Source organism: Belonocnema kinseyi, chromosome 8, assembly GCF_010883055.1.
Source record: "Belonocnema kinseyi isolate 2016_QV_RU_SX_M_011 chromosome 8, B_treatae_v1, whole genome shotgun sequence".
NCBI classification, from domain to species: domain Eukaryota; kingdom Metazoa; phylum Arthropoda; class Insecta; order Hymenoptera; family Cynipidae; genus Belonocnema; species Belonocnema kinseyi.
Window position 1 is genome coordinate 42,193,788 of NC_046664.1, and position 18,671 is coordinate 42,212,458.

Sequence of the window (18,671 nt, forward strand, 5' to 3'; positions counted from 1 at the left end):
TACGTTTAAGTACAAAGCTTAATAATAAAAGATGTAAAAAAATATATTTCAACAATCAATTCCAACGGCATCAGCCGATAACGTTGTACACGAAAATACGAATCCTCTAGAGCCTCGTCTAGTGGCCGCCAGATATCGTGTTTTCGTGTACAACGTTATCGGCTGATGCCATTGGAATTGATTGTTGAAATATATTTTTTTACATCTTTTAGTATTAGGCTTTGTACTTAAACGTAGTTTTCTTTCGGCTCTTGCATTTTTTAAACTTTGAGACTGACCTTTTATGTATAAAAAAAGTTCGAACGTTCAAAAAATGTTGAGGTTCAGAAAAAAGATGAAATAATTTTCAGTGAAGTTCCTACCAAAATGCAGTACCTAAACGTACTTTATTGTACTCTAATACATTTCCCAAAGTTTCAACTCGATATTTTATTTACAAAAAAACTTCTTAGGTTCAAAAAAAAATTCAGTGAACTGAAAAACTGTGGTCGGTAATATAGGCATTTAGCTGTGTCACATGCCCTTAATATCCTTTCAAATCTTCGCAAATCTTTTGAAATCCAGTGGTGTCTTATAAAAACGCTAAAAATCCCTTTAGATCCATTTAAATCTTCGAAATCCCCTTAAAATCGACTAAATTCCTTCAAAATCCGTGAAAATACTTCAATATCTCATGAAATTCTTTGAACTCTTGGTAATTCTTTTGAAAATGTTTTAAATTCCTTAAAATTTTGTAAATGATGTGAATATTCCGTGAAATCCTACGGATATTTAATATAATCACTTAAAATCCCTTTAAAACGATTGAGCTCCTTGGAAATCCCTTGAAATCCTTTAAAACCTTTGGAAATCCCATAAAATTCTTTGAGATTCAGTGGAATTTTTTTGGAATCCTGGAAAAATCTTCAAAAACATATAAAAATCTCTTAAAATTTCCTAAGATTTGAGCAAAACCTTGAAATTCTGTGAAACATTTGAAAAATCTTAAAAATTAGGCTGCATCTAGTCATCCTCAAAAATTGGGGGACTGCGCATCCCGAAATTCAGGATGACGAGACACTTAGTTTAAATTCATTGACAACTTACGAAATTCTCCAACAGCCGTGGATATACTTTGGAATATTTTTAAATCCCTTAAAATTCTTTTAAATACCGTGAAATCATGAAAATCCATTTAAATATCTTAAAATTCAGTGAAATCTTTTGAAATCTAATGAGAATCCTTGAAATTACTTGAAATCTTTCAAGTTAAATACTTCACAGTTCGTGAAAATACTATGACAGGGTCTCTAGAGATTCTTAGGAACAAAATTCAAGTTTTTTTCCAGGTTTTCCAGGTCAAGCAATCAAAATTTTCCAGATCTCCTTTTTTATATCAAATAATAAAATAAACGTTAGTCATACATGTAAAAAATGAGCCATCTAATTTTTTATGGGCAAAAAATTTCTAAAGAAAGCTGAATCTTAGATAAACAAATTCTTAATTTTTTGCCAACATGAGTCGTCTTTGTGAAATCTTCAGGAATATTTTTAAATCTTTGTAATGTCTTTCAAATCATTGAAATCTTTGTGAAATCTTTTGAAATATTTATGAAATTTGTTGTAATCGTTTAAAATCACTGAAATATTTGTAATCTTTTAAAATCTTATAAAAAATTTTGATATTGTTTAAAATATTTGAAATGTTTTCAAATAATTGAAATCTGTTGTACTGTACCTGTTTTGAAATCTTTTAATTCCTTGAAGCTTTGAAATATACGAAAACTTTGTGAAATTTTTGAAAATCTTTTCAAATCTTTTCAAATTTGTTGAAACATCTTGAAATCATTAAAAATCTTTTAAGTGGTTTGAAATCTTTGAAATCTGGTGTACTATATATACCTTTATTTTACTCTTTGAAATTCTTGAAATCTTTTGAAATCCTTAAGAATTCTTCTAAATATTTTAGAAATCTTTTATAATTGTTTGAAATCTTGTTAAACATTTTAAAATCGTTTAAAATATTGCTTTGAAATCTTTATGAATGTTTTTTGAAATCTTTGAAACTTCCGTGAAATCTTTTGACATCTCCTAAAAAATTTTAAGGTTATTTAAAAGCTTTGAAATGTTTTGAAATCTTAGAAATGTGGTTTAATATACCCATTAAAAAAATTTAAACTCTTTGGTAAGTTTTAAAATCTTTATGAAATGTTCGAAATCTTTGGGGAATTTTTGTGAAAACTTTTTAATCTAGCGTACACGCCTTTTTTGAATATTTGAAATCCTTGAAATATTTGCGAAATATTTTGAAATGTTTATAAAATCTTTCTTGAATCTTTGTTTGCTAAATCTTTTGTATTCGTTGAAGTAATTGAATTATTTGAAATATTTTTTAATCTTCTAAAATGTATTAAAACCTCTTGAAATAGTTTCAAATTTTTGAAATCTTTGAAATTTTGTGTACTGTACCCTTTCTCAAATCTTTTAATTCCTTTAAATCTTTAAAGTTTTAAAATTTTTGTGACGTTGCTGTGAAATATTTATTGAAATCTGGCGTGCGCGCCTTTTTTAAATCGTTAACATCCGTGAAATCTTTATGAAATGTTAAAGATATTAAAAACATTTTGAAATGTTTGAAATATTTTGAAATCTTAAGAAATATTTTGTAACCTTTTGAAATCTTTTGTACACTCAAAAACTGAGTGGTCAACCCCTCGAAAAATCAGTTGTATGGCCATGGCTTATTCTAATTCTGAAACCGAATTAACATGGAAATTTGAAACTAATAATATTTATAATTTCTAAGTTGAACACCTCAACAAAAAGTGCCTTGAAATATCTTTATTTATTCTGTAATAAACAAAAGATAAATTATATCTTGACAAATAAAAAAATTTTCAACAGCAAGATTTTTTCTAAATGAGATGTTTCTTTCACAATAGGCTAAAAGATTTACATTACTCTGTGCATTTCGATAAAATTACTGTTTCAAAAGAAAGAAAAAAAAAGAATAATTAAAATTCAAGGTTTTCGTGAAAAAATCAAGGAGATTTCCAGGTTTTCAAGGTCACTAGACACCCTGTATGAATTTTAGGGATACCAAACATGGTCTCTTCAAATGCGTATGGCACGATTAAGCCCCTGGAAATCCCTTAAATCTCGCGAAATCTTCAAAAAACTGGAAATCCCATAAAATTCTTTGAGATGCAGGAAAATATTTAAAAATTATTAAAATCTTTAAACTCCAATAACAATCTCTTATAACCAATTAAACTTGTTTCAAATCCTTGAAATTCCGTAAAATATTTCAAGATTTTATAAGACCCCTTTAACTATTTGAAATAACTTTAAAATGCATTAAAATCTTACGAAATCTTCCATAAAATGTGGATATTCTTTGAACTGTTTTGAAATATCTTGAAATCCTTTTTAAATCACTTGAAATTATCGAAACCCATTTAAATTTCTTAAAATTCGCTAGAATTGATTTAAATCCTTAAAAATCTTTGCAAATAATTTTAAATCGCGTGAAATTTGGTAAAACCCCTTCAAATCCCTTTTAATTTTCAAACTCGCATTAAAATACCCTGAAATCCTTAAAAATGTGTTGAAATACTTCGGTTAATCTTGAAATTTTTTTGAATCCCGTAATTTTTTTTGTTTGAAAAATTTGTAAATCCCTGAAAACTTGTCAAGTGATGTGAATAATCCTTGGAATTCTATGAATTCGATGGATATGGTACATAATCTTTAACATCCCTTTAGAACAATTGAGCTCCCTGAAAATCCCTGAAAATCCCTGAAAATCCCTGAAAACCTTTAAAAAATGTTGTAAATCCCAAAAAATTGTTTTAGATTCAGTGAAATCCTTTAAATCTTCAAAAATTCATTAAAATATCTAAAATTCGATTAAAAAATTTGAAATTTCGTAAAATACTTTAAAATATTACGAGATCCCTCGAAACATTTAAAATCACTTTAAAATTAATTTAAATGTTACGAAATATTTTAAATTCCATGGATATACTTTGGAAAACTTTGAAATCCCATAAAATACTTTTAAATCCCGTGAAATAATCGAAATCCTTTGAAATCTCTTAATCAGGGTTGCTACAAGAGTCTGATTACGAAATTCCATGATAAGTTTGATTAAATTCAAAAGAATTTTCAATAATATTTTTATCAAAGTGAAAAAAAGTATTCTGTAATGATATCCAAATTATTATTTTGTTGTTGTTATTACTTTAAGAACATTTAAATTAGAACTATTTATGTAAAGATTAAAGTTACATTTCAAAATAATAGTAATCTAAAAAAAAACTCTAAACTTTTTAACAAAATTAAAATAAAACTTGCAGATCACAAGAAATAATAAAATTGTATTTATTCAAATTTATCAAAATTTAATCAGTTCACGAATTTCTTCTTGAACATCTTCCAGTTCTTTTTGATTTTCCTATTGAATCTTCCATTTCTTTTCATTTAATTCTTACAGTTTGATATTTGTCTTTTTCCAATTTTTACATAAAGAATTCGCTATAAAATACTAAATTAATAAAGACTTTAAAATAGAGACGATTAAAAAAGTTCCAGTAATTTTTTTCAATATTCCATGACTTTTCCAGGTTTATTAAACACTTTTTAAAAATTCCATGACTCAATCAAAATTCAAATCAAATTATTTCAAAATTTTGGTAAATCCCTTCATATTTTTTAAATTATGCGAATGTTTCTTGAAATACTTTGAATTCTATAGACATCTTACATAATGAAAGTTCCCTAAAATTCTTTAAAAACTGTTGTAATTCCATAAAATTCTTTGAAATTGAGCGAAATCTGCTAAAATCCTTTAAATCTTAAAAACCCCTTAAAATCTCTTAAATCTCTTAAAAAGAATAATTGGCATGTTTTTATTATATTAAGTAAAAAATATAGAATATTACGAAAGAGGGGATGTATAAAATGTAGCTGATCATCCCTAGGTAATTAACAGACTTTTCTTAAACAAATGAATGAAAGTAAATCTAAACTAATATTATCTCTTTAAAATAATATAATACAAACCTAGTATAAATATGTAGCATTTTCTGAACCGCATTTTGTGTAAATTCAGGGCCAAGTTGCTGCTGGAGGACCAAAAAGGTCGTGTGTAGAAAACTAAGGAGCGTTTCGCTCGTTCCCTGATTTCTGATAAGATGTGGCAAAAGTTCGAGAATTCGCTTCACTCTTTGGTCCAGACTCGCGTGCACTAATTTTTTAATCATCGTCGAAGAAGAAGAACAGTCTTCGAGAAGTTGTTTCAGGGGAATGACGGCTGCTGATACGGAAGATTCGGGAGGTACTGGTTGTCCTTCGACTCCGAGAGGATCGGAGAGCGCAGCCACAAGGACATCTTGAAAATTAAATTTAATAATAAATTTTTAGTCAGCACGCCATGATAAACATTTTTCTAACTTTAGAAGACTTTACAATACGAAATGTAATGTAAAAGTACAATTGAGATATCGTAACGTGAAATCATAATATTTATAAAGTAATTCATTAAGATTAAAGGCCTCGAACTCACTTTAGAGTTACAAAATAGCGTAAATATTGTAACAAATTTGAAAAAATAGTGTCATGACATTTTGCAAGTATTTGCCTTATATGTATTCGAAATTTTTAAGTTTATAGATCGAAGTTAAAAAGTATAAAATAAAAAATTGACTGAAGATTTTAACCAAAATTTCAAGATTTCTAATGTAATATTTTGCGTGACATCTTTGCTTTTTTTTAATTAAGATATCGTTTTTAATTGATCCAAGTGTTATAACATTAAAGCGGATTTTTAAATTGCATTAGGGTTGATATTATATATTTGTTTTGTTTTCTGCGATTAATTAAAAATATATTTATTTATTTGTAATTAAAAATACAAATTAAATTTTTTATGTTTCGTTCCGGACTTGTACATTTTCATTGATATAAATTCATTATACTGTATATTTTCCACAGAAACTTTCCACAAGTGTATTTCAACCACGGATAGGGGTTGAAGTTTAATATAATTGATATAAATTTTGATTTGAATTTTTTTTTTTTTACAGAACACAAAAAAAATTTTTTTTAATCATTTAAAACAATATATTAAAATTGGTAATTGTTGATCTTTCAATTGAGGTTTTGGCCCCTATCTATGGCCCAAATAACAGGTTTTCAAATCAATTTTAAAAAACAATTTTTTGTTGTGTTTACAAAAAATATATATAAAATCAAAATTTATATCAATTATATTAAATTTCAACCCCTATCCGTGGTCGAAATGCACTTATTATCAAATTCAAAATCTACAAAATTTGCAGATAAACCTTTTAAAAAAACGTTTCTGTGTCAGTCCGGGACAAAACATTAAAAATCTAATTTGTATTTTTAATTAAAAATATATTTCTTTTTGATTAATTGTAGAACATAAAAAAAATATTATCGACCCTAATGTTAATTAAAAAATCTTATTTACTATTAATTCCAATTTTTATTCAAAATATTATTCTTTAGTCCATAAATTGTTCCACGTAAATGCGAAATGAATAAATAGAACCCAGTAAGAAAAAATAACTTTTTTTGGTTGAAAATTCATTCTTTATAGTTGAAAAATCGACTATTTCATTTTTGGTTTAAAATTTTATAATTTGGTTAAAAATGAATTTATTTTGTTGAAAAATCAACAACTTTGTCTAAAAGTAAACATTTTTGTCAAAAACTCATACTTTCTGAATGAAAATTAAACAGTTTGATTGAAATGTTAGTCTAGAATCTAGACTAACAATATATTTTTTTTAATTCAACTATTTTGTTGAAAACCTTTGTTTTAAAATATATTACTGTTAAAAAAGAACTTTTTTGTAGAAAATTTACATTGACGGCTCAAAAATAAAAAAAATTATTAGAAAAATGAACTATTTGGTAGAAAATTTATGTATGTCGTTAAAAATTTATCTTTTTTGATAGAAAATAAATTTTTTGCTTGTTAAAAACGCAACAGTTTGGTTGAAAATCAATCTCTTCTAGTTGAGGATTCAAGTATTTTGTTGAAAATTCCTTTTTGTTGCTAAAATATAACTTTTTTTAAATTAAAATATTTTTTTGAAATGTAAATTATTACAGGTTTTTATAAAAGTTTATCTCTTCATAGAAATTGCACCTTTTTTTATTAAAAATGCATCTGTCTAGTTAAAAATTAATCTGTTTCGGTTGAAAATGAACTTTTTGTTGAAAATTCAGCTGTTTTGTCGAAAATTCATATTTTTGGTTCGAAAATTCATCAATTTGGTAGAAAATTTAATTGTTAGGAGGAAATTTATCTTTTTTGGTAGGGAATCAATTTTTTCCCTGAAAAATGCAATTATTTGGTTGAACATCAATCTTTTTTGGTTGAGGATTCAAGTGTTTTGTTGAAAATTCCTTTTTTCTGCTAAAATCCAAATGTTTTTTTTTTTTAAATTAGAATCCTTTTTTGTTGAAATATGACCTATTACATGTTTCGTTGAAAATTCAACTCTTTGGTAGTTTGTGTTTGAGAATTCGTAGAAAATACGTCTTTTGGCTTGAAAATTGAACTATTTGGAAAAAATTTATGTATTCTGTTTAGAATTCAACTCCTTGGGAGTTGTTAGCTAAACATTTTTTGTTGTTGCTTACAAATTAATTAATTTAATTGAAAATTGTCCTTTTTTTAAAAAATTTATATTCTTGCGTTGAAAATTCAACTCCATTGTAGAAAATTCGTGTTTTAGGCTGGAAAATTAAACAATTTGCTGAAAAATTTAACTATCTAGTTGAAAATGTATGTATTTTGTTGAAAAGTTGTCTTTTCTAGTAGAAAAGTACCCTCCTTGGTTGAAAATTCAACTATTTGGTTGAAAAATTAACTCTTTGCTTGAAAATTCAACTATTTAGTAGAAAACTATTTTTGTGTGGTTAAAAAAACCAACTGTTTGGTTGAAAATCATTGGTTTTTGGTTGGGTTGTGATTCGTTAAGATAGTGGACATATTATTTTAGCCAATTAGCGAAGATCAAAAATATTTTACAAGAAAAAATAAAGAAATAGTGTCATTAGCGGATAATTGCGAGAAAATAGTGTCTTTAGTGGTTTTTTAAAAAAATTAGTACCAAAATAGTGTTATCGCTCAAAAAAATGTCAATAGTGTTGTGAGTCCAAGGCCCAAAAATTACAACACAAGTATTGTAAAGTTGAAAGTAAAGCGCATACGCCGCTGTGGAGCGGCGCCACAATCGATTTTGAAATTACCACGCATTTTGGTAATAAACTGCCATTCCTATGTTGAAATTTCAGAACGTAACATTTTTACCAAGGACGTAATCTCGAATTAAATATGTACTATTTAGAATTTTCATTTACTTACTCATTAAGCGTTGCCGCATGGAATTATCTCCAGGCGGAAGAATGATTCCATTGATTAATGCCCTTCGCAATACTTTAACCGTGTCAGGTTTGAGATGAGGGTATATTTGAGCGCAGAGTAAATCCGTAAAAGGGGATTGATCCCATAAATTTGGCTTGAGAATGGCTGTGACACTCTGAAGTAAATGAGCAGCCGAATGAACTAAATTTGCCGGTGGAGCTTCACAGGGCGAAGTGTATGTCAGTGCCCAAAGGCACGATTGTGTGCAACGTTGACTTAGAGTTTCTTTTATTTTTTCTGGACGTCTACAAATCCAATGGCACCAAGCTTGAAGGGACGCCAATAATTGCGAGTGTCTGAAAAGATTTTGAACTTAAAAATAAATTTAAAACAGAGGCGGCGAGGTCTTTCTTTTTCTAGGTGAGGGCAGGGTCATATGCTTTTTATATAATAGTAACTACACAATAAATAGTTAATAATGAATAATATATATATAAAATTCATATTGCCAAAGATTTAAATGATTATCCAAAGATTCCAGAAAAATATCGAAGACTTCGCAAAGATTTCGGATAAATTAAAAATATTTTACAAAGACTTCAATGATTTCCCAAAGATTTCACAAAGATTTAAATAAATTCACAAAGATTTCACACATTTCTCAAAGATTTTGGATAGATTTAAAAGATTTCGCGAAGATTTCGACGATTTTCCAAAGATTTCAATAATTTCACGAATTTTATCAAATTTTTCAAAAATATATCAAATATTTAGAAAACATTTCGGATAGATTTAAAATATTTTACAAACGCCTCAATGATTTTCTAAATATTTCACAAAGATTTTAATATTTTCACAAATATAATAAAATATTTCAAAGATTTCGAAAAGATTTAAAAGATTTCACAAAGACTTGAACTGTTCCACAAAGATTTCGGATAGATTCAAAAGATTTCGCTGATTTTCCAAACGTTTAAATAATTTTACGAATATTATTAAATATTTCAAAAATATCTAAAATATTTCGTAAACATTTCGGATGGACTTAAAAGATTTTACAAAGACCTCAATGATTTCTCAAATATTTCAATATTTTCACAAATATAATTAAACATTTCAAAGATTTTTAAAAGATTAAAAATTTTTCACAAAGACTTAATTATTTTCTAAAAATTTCACAAAGATTTCAATATGTTCACAAATATAATAAAATATTTCAAATCTTTCGCGAAGATTTTGAAAATATTTAAAAGATTTCACAAACACGACAAATATTCTACAAAGATTTCTTATGCATTTAAAAGATTTCACAAAGACTCCAATGATTAACCACCAAGATTTCAATAATAACACAAATATGGTCAAATATTTTAAACATTTCGCAAAGATTTCTAAAGATTTTATTAACATTTCAAAAAAATTTCACTGATTTCTCAAAGATTTAACAAAGATTAAAAATATTTCATAAATACTTCAATTATTCCACAAAGATTTCCGATAGATTTCGAAGATTGTAGCAAGATCTCAAAGATTTCTCAAAGATTTCACAGAAATTTTAATAATCTTACATATAATACAAAATATTTCAAACATTTCCTAAAGATTTAAAAAATTGCACACATATTTCTCAAAGATTTCGGATAGATTTAAAAGATTTCGCTGATTTTACAAACATTTCAATAATTTCACGAATATTATCAAATACTTCAAAAATATCTCAAATATTTCGTAAATATTTTGGATAGACTTAAAAGATTTTACAAAGACCTCAAAGATCTTCTAAATATTTCACTAATATTTCAATATTTTCACAAATATAATCAAACATTTCAAAGATTTCTAAAAGATTAAAAAGATTTCACAAATACTTAAAATGTTCCATGAAGATTTCGGTTGCATTCAAAAAATTTCACGAAGATTTCGATGATTTTCCAAAAATTTCAATAAATTCACGAACATCAATCAAATATTCCAAAATATGTCAAATACTTCGCAAACATTTAAAATAAATTTAAAAGATTTTACAAAGACTTTAATGATTTCCCAAATATTTCCCAAAGATTTAACAGATTTTAATAATCTTACAAATATTACCAAACATTTCAAACATTTTCTAAAGATTTCAAAAATTTCACACATATTTCTCAAAGATTTCGCGAAGACTTCGATGATTTTCCAAGATTTCAATAATTTCACAAACATGATCAAATAATCAAAAATATCTCAAATATTTCGCAAACATTTCAAATAGATTTTAAAGATTTTAAAAATACCTCAATGATTTTCTAAGAATTTCAGAAAGTTTTCAATATTTTCACAAATATAATAAAATATTTCGCGAAGATTTTGAAAATATTTAAAAGATTTCACATAGACTTTAATGATTTTCCAAAAATTTCAATGGATTTTCAAAGATTTGAAATATTTCGGATATATTTAAAACATTTCACAGAGACTTCAATAATTTTCCAAAGATTCCAGTGATTTTTCAAAGATTTCAAATATTTCGCAAAGATTTCGGATAGATTAAAATGATTTCACAGAGACTTTAATGATTTTCCAAATATTTCACAAAGATTTAAAGAACTTCACAAAGATTATTAAATATTTCAAAAATTTTTCAAAATTTTCGCAAAGATTTATAGATTTAAAAGATTTTACAGAGACTTCAATGATTTTCAAAAGATTTCAATGATTTTTCAAAGACTTTAAATATCACGTAAAGATTTCGGGAAGACTTAAAAACTTACACAGACTTCAATGATTTTCCAAAGATACCAATTATTTTTCAAATATTTTAAATATCATGAAATATTTGAAACATTTGATAATATTTTTAAAATTATTTGAGACTTTTTTTTTTAAATCTTTAGAAAATCTTTGTGAAGTCTTTGGAAATGCATTGAAATCTTTATCTCTTTGTAGTCTATCTGAAATCTTTGTGACATAATTTAAATCTTTCTAAAAAAAATCCGTTTAGTTCATGTTTGAAATATTTTTAACATGTATGGTAATATTTGTGAAATCACTGAAATTTTTTGGAAATCATTGAAGTCTTTGTGAACTCTTTTAAATCCATTCAAAATCTTGGAAATCATTGGGGAATCATTGCAATCTTTCAAATTTATCTGAAAGCTTTGCGAAACAATTGAAATTTATGTTCAAACTTTGTAATGTATCCCAAATCTTTATGAAATCTTCTAAATCTATCCAAAATCTTTGCAAAATATTTGAAATTTTCGTAAAATCTTTATGAAATTTTCGGGAAAGCGTTGCAATTTTTTAAAATGTTTTATAAACCTTTGCAAAATTTTTCAAAATATTTGGTGATATTTGTGAAATCACTAGGGATTCTTTGAAATCTATCTGAAACCTTTGTGAAATAATATAAGTCTTTGTGAAATCTTTGAAAACTATTTGAAAACTTTGCGAAATATTTGAAAATTTTTTTAAATCATTAAAATCTTTGAAAATTCTCTCACAATCATGGTAAAACATTTGGAATCTTTTTGAACACTTTTAAATCTATTCGAAATCTTTGGGAAATCATTGCAAACTTTGTACAATCCTTAAAATTGATCTGAAAACTTTGTGAAATATTTGAAATTTTTGCTCAATCTTTGAAATCTATCTCAAATCTTTGCAAAATATTTTAAATCTTTGTAAAATCTTTATGAAATCTTCGGGAAATCATTGCAATTTTTTCTAATCTTTGAAAAATCTTTGGAAATTTTTTCAAAATATTCGACATATTTGGTACTATTTGTGAAATTATTTAAATCTATCGGAAATCATTCAGATCTTCGCGAAATCATTAGAGAATCATTGAAATTGTCGTAAAGAAGATTTATATGGGCATTAGGGTCTTATAGATATACTTTTTTTAGAAACGTGGATTTCTTTAAAAAAAGGTTAAATTGGCAAACGTTTCGGCCACGGATAGGGGTCCTCCTCAGTGCTAGATATCCAATTAAAAATAGGCTTTTTTATAATCAAGTATATTCATAAGACCCTAATGCCAATATAAAAATTCTTCACAACAATTTAAATAACTGGGTCAATTGAATCCAAAATTTTTCAAAAAACAGGAAAAATATCACAGAACAATAATTGAAATCTTTGTTTAATCTTTGAAATCTGAAATCTTTGTGAAATATTTAAAATCTTTGCGAAATCTTTGTGAAATCTTTTTGAAATAATATAAGTTTAATACTAGAAGTCTTCGTGAAATATTTAAAATCTAACTGAAATCTTTGCGAAATATTTGAAACCTATGGGAAATCATTGAAATATTTATAAAATATTGGTAAATTCTCTAAAAGTTATTGTTAAATATTTGAAATCTTGGTTCAATATTTGAAATCTTTTCTAAATAATAGAAGTCTTTGTGAAATTTTTAATAGCTATCTGAAATCTTTGCGAAATATTTGAAATGTTTGAAACCTATGGGAAATCATTTAAATCTGTGTAAATTATTTGCGAATTTTTTAAAATCATTGTGAAATCATTTAAACTTTATTCAATGTTCGAAATCTATCTGATATCATTTAGAAATAATAGAAGTCTAATAATAGAAGTCTTTGTGGAATCTTTAAAATATATATGAAATCTTTAAAAAATTTTTTTAATCTTTGTGAAATCTTTGGGAAATCATTGGAATCTTTATAAAATCTTTAAAATCTATCTCAAATCTTTGTTAAGTATTCATGAAATCTTTGTGAATTGTTTGAAAATCTTTGAGAAATATTTGAAACATTTTTTAAATATTTAGTAATATTTGTGAAATTATTTAAATTATTGGGAAATCCTTGAAATATTTGTGAAATCTTTGTTCAATATTTGAAATCTATCTGAAATCTTTTTTAAATAATATAAGTCTAATAATAGAAGTCTTTGTGAAATCTTTCAAATCTATCTGAAATCTTTGAAAAATATTTTTAATCTTTGTGGAATCTTTGGGAAATCATTAAAATTTTTGTGAAACATTTGCGAATTCTCTCAAAATCGTAGTAAAATATTTTAAATATTAGTGAAATCTATCTGAAAACTGTGCTCAATTTTTGAAATAATAGGAGTCTAATAATAGAAGTCTTTGTGGAAATTTTAAAATCTATTTGAAATCTTTGCGAAATATTTGAAATCTTTGTGGAATATTTGTGAATTTTTTCTAGAAAACATTGTAAAATATTTGAATATTTTGTTAATTATTTAAAATCGATCTGAAATCCTTTTTGAATTAATAGAAGTCTTTTTAAAATCTTTCAAATCTGTCTGAAATCTTTGTTAAGTCTTCATGAAATCTTTGTGAATTGCTTAAAAATCTTTACGAAATAGTTGAAACATTCTGGAAATATTCGGTAATATTTGTGAAATTATTTAAATCTTTGGTAAATCATTGAAGTATTTGTGAAATCTTTGTTCAATATTTGAAATCTATTTGAAATTTTTTAAAATAATATAAGTCTAATAATGTAAGTCTTTGGTGAAATCTTTCATATCTATCTGAAATCTTTGAAATATTTCTGAAATCTTTGAAGCCTATGGGAAATCATTGAAAGCTTTATGAAAGATTGGTAAATTCTCTAAAAATTATTGTGAAATATTTGAAATCTTTTTGAAATAATAAAAGTCTTTGTGAAATTTTTAAAAGCTATCTGAAACTTTTGCGAAATATTTGAGATCTTTGAAACCTATGGGCATTCATTTGAAACTTTATTCAATATTCGAAATCTATCTGAAATATTTTAGAAATAATAGAAGTCTAATAATAGATGCCTTTGTGGAATCTTTAAAATATATATGAAATCTTTGTAAAATATTTGCGAATTCTCTCAAAATCATGATAAAATATTTGAAATATTAGTGAAATCTATCTGAAATCTTTGTTCAATTTTCGAAATCTATCTGAAATCTTTTTGAAATAATAGGAGTCTAATAATAGAAGTCTTTGTGAAATTTTTAAAATATATCTGAAATTTTTGCGAAATATTTGAAATCTTTCTGAAATATTTGAAACCTATGGGAAATCATTGAAATCTTTGATGAATATTTGTGAATTTTCTAAAAATCAATGTAAAATATTTGAATTCTTTGTTCAATATTTAAAATCTATCTGAAATCTTTTTGAAATAATATAAGTTTTTATAAAATTTTTAAAATCTGGCTCAAATCTTTGTTAAGTCTTCATGAAATCTTTGTGAATTGTTTAAAAATCATCAGTTTTTAAATTTTCTTTCAATTCTGCCAAATTAAAGAAATTTTCTTAAAATCTTCAACATTACTTTTTGAAAATTTTGTAAATCGTTATAAATCGTTTTAAATATTCTCTTAAAATAAGTTTATCAAAATAAAAAATCATTATGATTTTTCCTATGACAATTTTTTTTATTCTTGTGAAGCCTGTAAACATTTTTAGATGGCTTTTAAATTTTTTGTTCGAGATCTGCCAAAATCTATATTTTGTTTTAAATTAGATCGTGGGCTATTTGCATTGAAATTTTGGTACGAACAGTCGGGTTTTGTCGGTACATGTACACTTCGTTTAGATTATTTCAAATCATTTCAAATCGTAAATTAATTTTGAATTTTTTCAGATCTTCTAAATATCTCTTCAACTTACTCAATTTTTTCTAAGAATAATAGGTGTTCAATTGTTATTTATATCTGAAATTTTTGCGAAATATTTGAAACCTTTCTGAAATATTTAAAACCTATGGGAAATCATTGAAATCTTTGTTGAATATTTGTGAATTTTCAAAAATCATTGTAAAATATTCGAATTCTTTGTTCAATATTTAAAATCTATCTGAAATCTTTTTGAAATAATATAAGTCTTTATAAAATCTTTAAAATCTGGCTCAAATCTTTGTTAAGTCTTCATGAAATCTTTGTGAATTGTTTAAAAATCTTTGCGAAATATTTGAAACATTTTTGAAATATTCGGTAATATTTGTAAAATTATTTAAATCTTTGTAAAATCTTTGAAAAATGATTGAATTCTTTAAGAACACTTTAATATCCATCCGAAATATCTGAAATCTTTGTGAAATTTTGATGAAATCTCAAAATTTAATTTCGGAATTGTAACTTACACTTCGACGAGATCAATGACGATTTCAGCGGGTTGGAGTGCAGCCCTAAACAGTTGATTATCTCTGGCAAAATCACAAACATCTAAAGTTTGCAATATCAGTTCTTCAGTCAGTGCGTGATCCGAGCTAGGCTGATCACCTGCAGACAAAAGTAATAACTTTCAGAAGAAGAAAACTTCATCGTATTTTTGGTGTGTGAAACTGTATGCGGAAAGTGATATTTACCGATAAAAAGGGTGTAGAGTCTAGCTAAAGCTTGTGTGGTAGAAGCCAAATCACGCAAATGTGAGTGAACACTTGAAGCTTCGTTTTCATTTAATAGAAGTACTTGTCCATTGGCTACTGCGGACCCCAACTCACCAAATACTCCTAAAGCTTCTCTCCATGATTGATACTGCCAATTAAAAAATTTATTTACCAATTTCTACGAAAATTAGTTTAATATACAGGATGTTAAATTGAGAATTCTAAAATACTGACTTCAAATATACAATTTTTTTAAATTGAATAAAAGCGCATTTGCAGGATCCGAATTAAAGTTAAAATGTATGAAAGTTAAAAATGTATAATTTGACCAAAAATTTAAATGTTTACAAATTCGAATAAATTTCTCTATTATTATTTAATTTAAACTTGATTCTTGAATCGAAAACTTGAATGGAAAACTAAAACGTTGTCCATTGAATTATTATTAATTAGAAACAATTCCTCATTTAATTTATTGATAATGAAGATAATAAAAACGAATAGTTAGATTGTTAACGCTCTCGATTTTTTAAATTCAAAATTATCTAAATTTAAACTATTTAACTTAAATCGATTTAAATTCTATATTGTGTAATTGCAAACGCTCTCAATGCCATCTTATTAAATTTTGAAGTATCTACTTGAAGTTCTGAATGTTCAAATAAAAAAGTTGTTTCATTCAACAATTTTGTATCGAAATGCTCAATGATTTACACGTATAAAATGAAAGCTACTAACACTTTTCAACTGAACAATTTCAAATTAAATGCAGTTAAACTGCCAAATTAAAAATTTTTAACTTTTATAAATAGTAGAGTTCAAGGATTCAGATTCAGTTCCAAAAATAGAAATCCACGTTATTATTTTCAATGGTCTAAATTAAAGAATCAATCAATCAAATTAAGAAATGTTAAAAATTATACCCTTTTAAGCAATTTTAAATTTTAATTCCCGCTCAGAATTGGTTAAAAATGAAAAATTTATCTGCTGAAGTCCGAAATTTTAATTCTTTTCGAAAATTTCCCTGTTCAAATCTAGAATTTTAATTCTTTTCGAAAATTCTCCATTTTAACCCATTGTAATAATTTGATTTTTTTTTAATTCTCTGTTCCAAATCATAATTTAAATTTTTCGTGAAAATATCTCGTTTCAACACAGAATAATAATTTTGTTTGAAAAATTCAATTTTCCATTAAGAATTGTTATTCTCCTGGATAAATTCCAATTTCAGCTCAGAATTGCTTAAAAATTGGAAATTTTCCCTGTCCAAATTCAAGAGTTCAATTCTTTAAGAAAATTTTTCATTTCAACTCAGAAATAAAATTCTGTTGAAAAAAATCACTGTCCAAATCCAGAATTTTAATTCTTTTCGATAACTCTTCTTTTCAACTATGAATTAGAATTTTTTTCTAAAATCCCCTGTTTCAATTCATAATTAAATAATAATAATTTAAATTGAATATTCCTTGTTCAAATCCGGAATTTTAATACTTTTCGAAAATTCTCCGTTTCCACTAAGAATTAGATTTTTTGGTAAAATTCCCTGTTCGAATTCATAATGTTTATTTGTTTCAAAAGTATCCAGTTCCATTTTAGAATTAGAATTAATTCTTCAATCAAATTCCCTGTTCCACGTCGGAATTTATTTAAATTTTAAAATTCCCTGTTCCAAGACAAATTACAATTCTTTTGGATAAATAGCAGTTTCAACTCAGAATTGGTTGAAAATTAAAAATTTCCTGCTTCAACTCAGAATTAGAATTCTTTGGAAAAAGTTCCTGTTTTAATTCAGAATTAGGTCCTTTTCGAAAATTTCCAGCACTAGCTCGGAATTTGTTAAAATTTGAAAATTACCGGTTCCAAGTCAGAATTATTATTATTCTGGATAAATTTCAGTTCCAACTATAAATTTGTAAAAAATTGAAAATTTCCTGTTCGAATTAAAAGTTAAATTATTTTTATTTTTAATAGTTTAAAAATTCTTAAAATGCTTCGAAATTTTATTTCAAAATCTTGAAACGCCTATATGCTTTTTTACATTTTTTTCAATTCTGCCAAATTAAAGAAATTTTCTTAAAATCTTCCACATTACTTTTTGAAAATTTTGTAAATCGTTATAAATCGTTTTAAATATTCTCTTAAAATAAGTTTATCAAAATAAAAAATCATTATGAATTTTCCTAGGAATTTTTTTTTATTCTTCTGAAGCCTGTAAACATTTTTAGAAAGCTTTTAAATTTTTTGTTCGAAATCTGCTAAAATCTATATTTTGTTTTAAATTAGACCGTGGGCTATTTGCATTGAAATTTTGGTACGAATAGTCGGATTTTTCGGTACACGTACACTTCGTTTAGATTATTTCAAATCGTTTCAAATCGTAAATTAATTTTTTCAGATCTTCTAAATATCTCTTCAACTTACTCAATTTTTTTATAAGAATAATAGGTGTTCAATTGTTATTTATACATCAAAATTCAACAATTTGACTTGCAAATTAAATTTTGTTAAATAGAAAAATTAAAATTATAACGTTCAAATTTAAGTTTTTTTTGTTTAGTTTTGAATATTCAATTCATAATTACTGATTTTAAATAAACAGTCAGTTATTTCTAAAGATTAAGTAACTGTTTTTTTTCTTAACTGAAAAATTTGAAATTGCATGGTTTAAAAATGGAATATTTTAGAGTGAAATTATATTTGAAATTTAATAATAGCCTTTAATTATAAATATATTATTTTGAAGTTATTAAAATTTTTGAAATATTTTATAAATTTTCAATATAGCATTTTGATTTGTTTAACTAACAACTTTTTCCAACTGAAATAGTTTAATTTTTAACGTTAAAACCTGGGGCATTATTCCTCAACTGCCCCAACTCAAAAAGTCATATTTTTCGATTGTCTCTAAATTCTGGGAATATGTTCGCCTACCCAACAGTAGTTAATCCACA

General features: G+C 25.4%; 1 protein-coding gene across 1 annotated transcript in view; it reads right to left on the bottom strand.

The window, feature by feature from the left end:
- LOC117177658 (exportin-6) overlaps positions 1-18,671 on the bottom strand; it is a 45,419-nt gene that overhangs the window by 7,743 nt on the left and 19,005 nt on the right. Inside the window, exons 9-12 of the mRNA XM_033368470.1 lie at positions 15,700-15,868; positions 15,475-15,613; positions 8,384-8,739; positions 5,044-5,371 (exon numbers count right to left, since the gene is read on the bottom strand). Of these exons, the coding sequence (XP_033224361.1) occupies positions 5,044-5,371; positions 8,384-8,739; positions 15,475-15,613; positions 15,700-15,868 (992 nt within the window). The remainder of the gene's footprint in view (positions 1-5,043; positions 5,372-8,383; positions 8,740-15,474; positions 15,614-15,699; positions 15,869-18,671) is intronic.